The following is a 10,683-nucleotide window of genomic DNA, read 5'->3' on the forward strand; positions in this document are numbered from 1 at the left end:
TTTGCCTTTACATCGGTTTTCACGTTATGAGAACAATACATTTGCATTATAAACATAATCTCATGTTTATCATTCAAGCTAACATATATTTTTGTTCTATTTTGGAATGTGCAAGCTAACTATCTTCTTTTTCTTTTACAATAATGATTCAATCATATCATGCGATATACAAATCTTAAATATTTCAAATCATGATGGTATCAAAAAGTCAAATTACATTACATCCTACCATGCATGATCATAATTTCACATTTTTATGCATCAAAATAATATCAAAAGTATTTCATGCATAATTTTATATCATCACATGAAAAATATTAAGAGAATTTTGGTGATGAGATGCATAAATAATGAAGATAAATTGTGAATATCAAGAGACATATTATGATTCTTTTTTAATAACTCAAATAGTGAAATGAAAGAATCATAGTAGATAATCTTGATTTATAAAAAGAATTTTTAAGTTATAATTATGAGAAATCAAGATAAAAATCATAGTTAGATGAAACTCATTCAAATCAACAAAATCACTTTCAAGAGATTCAAAATGACATAAACAACTTTACTAATCTCTTAGTGAAAATTTGATAAGATAGAGAAAAAGAAATTTTCAAGAAAAATATTTTTTCTCTTTTTAGTTGTTTCAATTCATGTGATTTATTTTATAGAAGCATGTCTTTGTCCCTTTTTTTTATGCCAAATGAAAAAATATATATATCATTGTTTAAAATGAAAGTGCAAGATTTATTACGACAAAGATCAATAAGCCACTTTCATTATAGTAAAAATCGATAATCCATAAATCGCAAGATTCATTATGCATAATTTCGAATTATAAAACCATTAAACATGATTTTAAATCAATATGCTCAAGTTTTTGTATGAAAACCATCCATCTTATTTAAAACCGAAAAAGCAACATTTCATCATGAATAACTTCAAAGTCTCATGTATAGTATAAAATCATTAAACATGATTTCATTAAACATAAATCATCTTCAATCAAAATCATGAAATCATCAAGATACACATTAATCATAGGATTAATCATTAGATTTAAATCTAACATTTAGTTGTATTTTCATCATTAAAACAGCAAGCATGATTTCATAAGGCATTCAAAATCATTTTGTTTGTTTATCATGAATCATGCATTTGTCATTATCATTTTCAAAATTATTAGCATGATAAGCATGATTCCTAATTTTTTGCATTTTTATTACATTATTAAACATGTAATTTTCAAGAAAAATAATTATTCTAAAAAAAAATAACTCATGAAAAGCATTATGTAATTTTAAAGTAAACTAAGGGCATTTTTATTACCTTATCGTCGAAAGTCGTTAAGGCGTAGTTTGCCACCTCGCCTTTGTTGATTTTCTCCTCTCGGATGAGCTTGATTTGTCCTAAAGAGCTTCCTTCTTCTTGTGTTCATAGCAAGTAGTTGCATTCTTTTTGTTTTTTTATTTTTATTTCATGAACTTTTTAAATTTCATAGTGATGAGTTCAAGTTCACCATCACTTAAGCTTATGCTCGAGTGGTCTTCTTTTATTCGATGTCTGAAATCCTTCTTATCCTTTGGAAGGTGGTTCTCAAGTTCTTTATGTATATTGCATGTCATTTTATAGGTTATCAAATACCCTATTAGTTCTTCGATTGGAAATTGGTTCAAGTTTTTTGTTTCTTGAATAGTCGTTACTTTTGAATCCCAACTCTTATTAAGAGAACATAAAATCTTGTTTACAAGTTCAAAATCCAAAAAACATTTGCCAAGAGCTTTTAAACCATTGACGAGATCCATAAAATGGATGTACATATCAACAATAGTTTTGCTAGGCTTCATTCGAAAAAATTCAAAATCATACATTAAAAAATTAACTTTAGAATCCTTAACTTTGCTAGTGCCTTCGTATATGATTTTAAGAGTGTGCCAAATGTTGAAAGCCGTTTTGCACATAGAAACCCTATTAAACTCGTTTTTGTCTAAGGCGTAAAATAAGGTATTCATAGTGCATTTAGAGAAAACGTCTTCTTCTCCAAATCATTCCAATTATTTATTGGAAGAGAAGACATTTCAAATCCGTTTTCAATAATATTCATAAATTTAAATCTAACGAAAGCAAGTAAACTCTCATTCGAGTTTTTCAATAAGTGTAGCCCGTCCCATTGAAAAAGGGAGGACGAATGAGAGAGTGACCCTCCTGAGAGCCGAAAAGAGTCATTTCTATTTAGGTATTAACCAAATATGAAGAAATGAGGCTCTGATACAAATTGTTAGGATCAAGAGCAGCACTAAGAGGGGGGGGTGAATTAGTGCAGCGGATAAAAACATCGGTTTCAGAAAATCTTTCGTACGATAAAACCTGAACTTGGAAATACTTAACTTGAAACATGTGTTCATAAATGTATTGAAGACAGTAAGCTATTAAATGAGGCCGAAAAGAGTCATTTTTATTTAGGTATTAACCAAATATGAAGAAATGAGGCTCTGATACCAATTGTTAGGATCAAGAGCAGCACTAAGAGGGGGGGGTGAATTAGTGCAGCGGATAAAAACATCGGTTTCAGAAAATCTTTCGTACGATAAAACCTGAACTCGGAAATACTTAACTTGAAACATGTGTTCATAAATGTATTGAAGACAGTAAGCTATTAAAGAGATTTGCAGTAAAGATAAATTACGCAAAGTAAAATACAAATTAGATTTTAGAGTGGTTTGGTCATCGTGACCTACATCCACTTCGCCGATTCCTCTTCCGTCGAGGTCACTGGCATCCACTATCTATCTTCCTTTAATAGGCGAAGATCAACCTCCTTCTTACACCCCTCTTCTTCATTTCACTTGTTTAGGAGACAACCCTTACAAGCACTTACTCCTCTCTTACAAAATTCTAAACTTAGAGTGGAGGAGGGAATTTCTAAAGAGATTGCAGCAACATTTCTTCGCTTTTAAACTCTTTGTGCTTATGTCTCTTAACCAGGAATGAGGGGGATATTTATAGGCTTCAAGTTGATTCAAACTTGGAGCCTAAAAACATCTTATCTCGGATTTCCTGGGTCCGGGTGGTACCACCACTAGTGTCAGTCGAACACTGGGCGGTACCACTGCTTGGGATGCTGTGCTGGGCGGTACCACCGCCTGGCACCCTGCCAGGGGTGGTACAACCGTCCAGACTAGCAGCACCACCGCTTGACATAATCTTAAAGATTGTGCCATGACGGTGTCACTTCTTGGGGTACTATTTGGGCCTCTCATTTGGCCCAACACAGTTCTTACATGGGCCTAGCTAGCCCCTAATTGGGTTGGCCCAAATCCAAATCTAATTATATGCTAACTATGATTTCTAAGACATTTGCTAAGCTAAATAAGTCCATATGTCTTAGTTTCTTCCGGTGAGCTTCCGACGATCTTCCGGCAAACTTTCGACGATTTCTCGGTAATATTCCGATGGACTCCTAGCAAGCTCTTGGACTTCACGATGATCTTTTTGGTAAATTCCAATGAGTTTCTCTCTCTGGCAAGCTCTGAGACTTCTCGGCTGGTTCCACCAGAACTTCTAATGAACGTCCGGACTTCCGACGAACTCTCGAACTCCCAACGAAATCGCGTCCTTGACTCCGAGACTTCATTTTGCTTTATGCCTTGCTATCGTAGTTAATCCTGCATATTTAAAACATACTTCGATCTAGACAATTAATACTAAATATTAATCATGTTGTTCGGCATGTCATTGGTCCTTCGACGCTTCGTCTGATTCTTCAGCGCATCGTTCTCTCTTACGGCTTATTGCATAATCGGTCAGTTGACTCCGCAACTCCGATATCCTTGGCACAATATTCGCTCTTCTTGGCCCGATGCCCGAATCCATGGCCCGAAGCCTTCTGTCGATACGTTGACCGATCCTTCGGCCCAACATCCAATTATCTGACATGTTTTCCCCTGGCCCAACATGATTCTTCCTGCTTTAATTATCTCACCATGATCGAAGCATCCTGCATCACTCAAAATATAAATTAAATCATAAATACTTATCAATTGATTTCATCATCAAAATACGAGATTCAACATATATCTGGATATATCTCTAGAGGGGTTGAAAGTCACCAAGCTAATTATGTGAAAGTTGCATCAAGTTTAGGAAAACTAAAGAAACCTATTTATGAAAAACAAGAGAACTAGATAGCTAGCATCAATATGTAAATTTTGAAAATTTAAGTTTCTCATGGAAAAGCGATTGTGAAATCTAGATGCTTAGTCAGGTTTAACTTGTTAAAAGGTCATCATACATACTATAAGAATGAAGGGATATTCCTGTGAATGGAAACCTCAACATTAGTGGGAAAACATGGGAAGAAGATGGTCTTTTTTTAATCTAAATCTGCACTAACATTTAATTTTGGATGGTCTTTTTACATGGCCATTTCGACCTAAATTGTAACCTCTAAATTATGCCATATATATCGGTTATAACCAATACTAATTCTTGATCAAGCTTTTTTACATATAATGTCAGAGTTGCTGATTAGAGCTTGAGCAACTATGTGAGCTCAACAAAATACATAGTAGGCTTATGAAGTTTGCTAGACTACAAATGACCAAGTAGCTTATGTGGAACTCCTATTCTGGTATACTTGGAAAATGATATGAAGAGTGGAGATGAAGAGTGTAAATCCTCTACAACCTTGATTCCTAATATATATATATATATATATATATATATATCCTCACACTTTGGCTGAGCCATCGTAGTGGAATTTTGAGGAAGCAAGATTGCAACATTGTGGTACACAATCACATGGGTATTTATTTGGCCTATTAGTAGCATTTGCTGCGTGCTATCCATAAGAAAAATGCTGGTCCACCCATTACCAATAGCCACAGTACAGACTTGTGTCAGCAACATTTACTATCCATAGCATCATTCAAAGTTGAGAGGAGATTGGTCACAAGCCACACATTTTCATGGTGTAAAACGTCGGATAAATCTTATCCCAATCTTGTCAGATTGATGGTTTACGTTTTTCACGTTGGCCGCCCCCAGTTTTCTTCCATGGATGCGACAAAGCTAGTGATCGAGACGACTCATCTGTGAAGGTTCTCTTCGTTACGTCCGAAGATGCGATCAATCTGTCAAGAGAATAATGAGCTATGATTTGGTTGTCAAGTGTCACTAAAACTCTTCGTTATCAATATTGCGGAGAAGGAATATTGACATTTAATAGGGTAAGGACTCTGTCATCTGAAAAACGTGAGCTGTGGAAGAGAAGACAAAGTCTTCATCAAAGGACGAAGTACTACTAAAATGGCGACAACACGTTGAGGGCTAATCCACTGTCATCGGAAACGTTTCCATGTTTCCATCGGGTTTCAGCATCTGTTCATGTACACTTGATCTCTATATAAGAAGAAGCGCACTGCGATCACATAACCTGCACCGATTCCTCCCGTATCTCCGAGCATGAGGAACTCCAGAATTCCATTCCAATGGCTGCGTGCTTCACTAGCCCTCCTCGTCGTCTTCCAATCACATGTCATGGCAACGGAAGCAAGTGGTGTTGGTGAGTGGCCTTTTAAGACCATGCTTTAAGTCTCATGTAAATTTAGGCCTCTTTGACTGAGTCATCTTGTTTTACTGGTAGGAGCTGATTGGGAGTACAGCTACGATCCATGTAGCGAGCTCGGACCTCAACACTGGGGAGACCTTCATGAAGAATGGGAGACGTGCAAAACTGGAGAACAACAATCACCCATTTCGATTAAACCAAGCAATATCATCGTCAGCCCATCACTGTGGAGATTGAGAACGGATTACGACACCAGACCTGCTTTCTTGCAGAACAAGGGGCATGAGATCCTGGTAATCGAGAAACAGAGTCCGGAATGCCCTCATGTCTTGGCTTTAACAGTACTGAATCCTACGTTCTCTGTGATGTTGCATGTGTGTCAGGTGAATTGGACGGAGTCGCCAGGAGATCTTATGATCGGCGAGAAGACATACCATCTCCGGCAGTGCCACTGGCACTCACCGTCGGAGCATGAACTCTATGGCAAAAGGTTCGAACTACAAAGTTTACTGCTACTTGTAGATCCAGCGATCGGCAAGCTCAACTCCTAGTTTTGTCGACAGGTATCCCTTGGAGTTGCACATGGTGCACACTACTCCGGAGGGAGAAATAGCAGTCATTGGCATGTTGTACGAGTTTGATCAGTTTGCCGATCCCCTCTTGAACCAGGTTCGCATTCCCCTCCAATAATTGCTTGACTTGCAGGTGGAAGGGTTATTATGTCTCTCTCGTCAGCTGCTCGACTAACTCTTTCCCCTCTTTCTCCTTTCGGTCTCTTTTGGCACAGTTGTCGGAGGGCCTAATAGCTCTCCAGACTCAGGACAACGTGTATGTGGGGACTATCCCCCCACCTCTTATAGGTGAGAGAGAACCATACTTCAGGTACAGTGGCTCTTTGACAACCCCACCTTGCGGTGAGCCTGTGACATGGACGGTGATGAAAGAGGTACGCGTGTGCCTACCGCCACTCCTTTACCATCTCCTCATGGAAGTCGAATGATCATTCTCCGAATCGTATGTTGTTGTTTAGGTGAAGAGCGTAACGGAGAGTCAACTGGCGTCGCTGAGGATTCCCGTGCATGATGTACGTGTGGTGTTTGATCTTTTTACCATGCATCAGATGAAGCGTTTTGTTTCTTGCATTGCCTAACCATCGTCTTCCATCAACCCTCGTTCTCGCAGAAGGACAACGCTAGACCAGTTCAGCCCATCAATGGACGCAACGTGTACATGTACAAGCCGCCGCACGAAGACCATGTCAGCTCTTAAAGCGAAACTGCGGACGAGCAACGCCTACGACGCACACTTCCACGCCTACGCCTACGAAATGGGGTTGCTAATTTTACTACGTATCTACCGGCCTGGATAGAAGACGTTAACAATTAATTTATAGTAATTATCTAGGTATTTATTATGTTGTAAGTAGTTATAGGTATATTTTAAATAGTAACCTATGATCTAAAAAAGTATAAGATAGTTCCTATACTTAACTCATGGGTGATATGATGGAGTGAGGTAGTTATGATTGGGTCATATAAATAGGACCATAGTTCATAAATCAAGAGTGTGAGTAAGCACTTATGAATATCTTGTAAATGTTCTTGTCTTACCTCTTATTTAAATACTACAACGGTTTTCTTGATCGAAATGATTTTTTTTAATTACATCATAGTATTCTATTTTTATCGTTTCCTTGCTCCTCTATCCCTAACATTTGTGGTATCATAACTAAGTTTCAATCTGAACTGGACATTATGACTTTCAATGGCAATTTCATCCCTCAACTCCTTATTCTCATCTTCTCGAGCAAATGCTATGAATTTTGGAGTATCAAGACGAAGACTTTATTTAAGTCTCAAGATCTTTGGGACTTAATAGAGAATGGATATGCAGATCGAGATAAAGAAATCGGGTTGAGAGAAAATAGAAAGAATGACTCAAAAGGCATTGTTCTTCATTCAACAAGTTGTACATGAGATAATTTTCTCAAGAATAGCAACAGCGACAATCTCAAAGCAAGCTTGGTTGATACTTCAAAATAAATTTTAAGGCTCATCAAGGGTGATTAAGGTAAAACTCCAAACCCGTCATTGTGAGTTTGAAATTTGTTCATGAAAAGCAATGAATCGGTGTAAGATTTTCTTTCTTGAGTAACTAAAATTGTTAGTCAAATGAAATCTTTGGGTGAACATCTTCTTAATCATATAATTGTTATAAAAATTTTAAGAAGTTTAACTCCGAAATTTGATCATGTTATTGTTGTAATTGAGGAATTAAAAGATTTATCTATATTTTTATTTAATGAACTAATGGATTCCTTGTAAGCACATGAAGCAAAGTTGAATATGTCACTTGAGAAAAGTGAAAAAAAAAATCATTTTAGGTCAAGGAGGAGTCTTCTACTTCAAAAGAAGACAAAAAAATCAATAAGAAGAGAACATGATAAAGGAGGATTTCTTGATAGAGGAAATGGAAGAGGAAAAGGAAGATGACACTTTGATGGGTATGATTAACAAAAGCAATCAAATTATGATAAAAAAAAAAACTATGACAGTGGAATTCAATGTTATTGTTGTAAAAAGTTTGGTCACATGAAACAGATTGCTGGAAAGGAGAAAAATAAGCAAGCTATGTGGAGGAAAATAAAGAAAATAATAAATTATTTATGACTCATTCACAAGTTAATGATATCTCAAATGATATTTGGTTTTTGGATAGTAGATATTCTAATAATATATTAGGCATAAGATCAATGTTTAGAGATATTGATGAAACTCATAAGTTGAAAGTTAGACTTGGAGATAATAAGTAAATCCAAGTAGAAAGAAAAGGAACAATTGAGGTAAAGACAAATCAAGGGAAGGTAAAATACCTTAATAATATTTTCTTTATTCCTAGTTTATCTCATAGCTTGCTGAGTGTTGACCAATTGATAGATATTCAGTTATATTTTATGATGGTTCATGCATAATTAAAGATAAAAAATCTGGTTTAATTATGGTAAATATTTACATGACATAAAATAGGATGTTTCCACTTGATGTTTTAAATATTGAAAAGTATGCTATTGTTGTAACTCAAAAGAATGAGTCTAATTTATAGTATTTAAAATATGGATACCTTAACATTAAGAGTTTAAGGTTATTAAATAAAAAAGAAATAGTTTTTGGATTGTCCAAAACTAATACACTTGATGTATTTATGGCAAACAAAATAAAAACTCATTTCATGTTAAAAAAGCATGGAGAGCATCTAATTGTTTTGAATTAATTTATACTGACTTATGTGCACCTATGAATATAAAATTATTTAGTGAAAGTTAATATTTTCTAGTGTTTACTGATGATTATAGTCGCATGAGTTTGATATATTTTTTAAAATTAAAATATGAAACATTTGATAATTTTTAAAAATTCAAAGCACTTGTAGAAAGGCAAAGTGGTAGATACATACAGATACTTCAGACAGATAGAGGTAACGAATTTTTATCTAATGAGTTTAATTCTTTTTGTAAAGAAAATTATATTCATAGAGAATTAACAATATCATATAGACTAGAGCAAAATAGTGTAGATGAACATAAGAATCAAACTATCATTAAAATGGCAATAAGTTTGCTTAAAGGAAAAAAACCTTCCAAATCAGTTTTGGACACAAGCAGTTACAACAGTAGTTTATTTGTTAAATATTTCACTAACAAAGGCTATTGTTATGAATCAAACTCCTTTTGAAGCTTGGTATGGTATGAAACCACACCAAGCTTGATGAAAAATCATCACAAGCTTATGCTTTGGTAAATTCATAAAACCATCACAAGCTTGATAAAAAATCTGAAAAGTCATCTTAATTGGTTATTCAGTACAATTCAAAGCATATCGATTATATAATCCTATTAGTGGTAAAATTATTATTAATAAAAATATTATATTTGATGAAATGGTAAGTTGGAATTGGAAGACCAATAAAGATGGAACATAAATTCAGATTCCAACAGTGCTAGATACTCTACAGAATCAATTGAAAGATTATGCTCCAACAAGTTCATCGTCAACCTCACCTAGTAGCAGTTTAAATTCTAATTCCTCGGATGAAACCTCCTCAGGAAAATTTAGATTACTAATAGAAATTTATGACTCAACATTTGCTTTATTTATTTTAGATCATATGACTTTTGAGAAAGAAGTTGAGAAAGAGGAATGGTGAAAAGTAATGAAAAAAAAATCAAATCAATTGAGAAGAATGAAACTCGGGAATTAATGGATCTACCGAAAGAAAAGAAAACTATTGGATTGAAATGGGTGTTCAAAACAAAGTTTAATGTAGATGGAAGTATCCAAAAGCATAAGACTCGACTTGTAGTAAAATGATATTTACAGCAACAATGTATTGATTTTGATGATACTTTTTCTCTAGTTGTTAGATTCAAAACCGTGAAAACTTTCTTGGCTTTAGCTGCTCACTTAAATTGGTTTGTTTATCAATTTGATATGAAATCTATATTTTTAAATAAAGATTTACATAAAGAGGTTTTTGTTACTGAAAGTTTTTTTATTAAAATGACATGAAGAAAAGGTGTATGAGCTAAAGAAAGCTCTTTATGGGCTTAAACAAACTCCAAGGGCATGGTACGGTAAAATTGATTATTATTTTCATCAAAATGGATTTAAGAGGAGCAATAATGAACCCACTCTTTATCTAAAGAAGGAAGATGAACATAATATGCTAATGGTTTGCCTTTAGGAAGATGAACATAACTCTTTTATGACAGAATTTAAAAAATACATGATGAATAAGTTTAAAATATTATATTTAAGTTTACTTCATTATTTTCTTGAGTTGAAAGTGAAGCAAGAGTCAGATGAAATTTTTATTTTACAAAGAAATTATACAATAGATCTACTCAAAAAATCTAACATGATTAATTGCAAAGCTGCAGCAACACCCATGAATGTAAATAACAAATTAAAACTTGAAGATGATACATGTTTGATAAATGCAAAATACTACAGAAGTTTAGTTGGATGTTTGCTTTATCTAACTCATATTCGACCAGATATTACATTCTTTATTGGTGTAGTATCTAGGTTTATGCATAGCCCAAGCAAACATTATTTTGG

The 10,683-nt window shown here is 34.6% G+C and overlaps 1 protein-coding gene across 1 annotated transcript; it reads left to right on the forward strand.

Moving 5' to 3' along the window:
- The first annotated feature begins 5,401 nt into the window (after positions 1 to 5,401).
- Positions 5,402 to 7,200, forward strand: LOC103994515 (alpha carbonic anhydrase 7). The gene is made up of 7 exons (XM_009414878.3): positions 5,402 to 5,560; positions 5,642 to 5,859; positions 5,950 to 6,056; positions 6,130 to 6,235; positions 6,354 to 6,512; positions 6,597 to 6,650; positions 6,749 to 7,200. The coding sequence occupies exons 1-7, from the start codon at positions 5,461 to 5,463 to the stop codon at positions 6,833 to 6,835; spliced, it is 831 nt and encodes a 276-aa protein (XP_009413153.2). The 5' UTR covers positions 5,402 to 5,460; the 3' UTR covers positions 6,836 to 7,200.
- Positions 7,201 to 10,683: the final 3,483 nt, after the last annotated feature.

This window comes from Musa acuminata, chromosome BXJ2-8, assembly GCF_036884655.1.
Source record: "Musa acuminata AAA Group cultivar baxijiao chromosome BXJ2-8, Cavendish_Baxijiao_AAA, whole genome shotgun sequence".
Taxonomy (NCBI): Eukaryota; Viridiplantae; Streptophyta; class Magnoliopsida; order Zingiberales; family Musaceae; genus Musa; species Musa acuminata.

Bases quoted from the DNA above. Each gene is read 5' to 3' on its own strand.
- LOC103994515 (XM_009414878.3), top strand. From the start codon at position 5,461: ATGAGGAACTCCAGAATTCCATTCCAATGGCTGCGTGCTTCACTAGCC. The intron at 5,860-5,949 runs GTAATCGAGAAA...CATGTGTGTCAG, and splicing joins ACAAGGGGCATGAGATCCTG to GTGAATTGGACGGAGTCGCC. The intron at 6,057-6,129 runs GTTCGAACTACA...TTTTGTCGACAG, and splicing joins CATGAACTCTATGGCAAAAG to GTATCCCTTGGAGTTGCACA.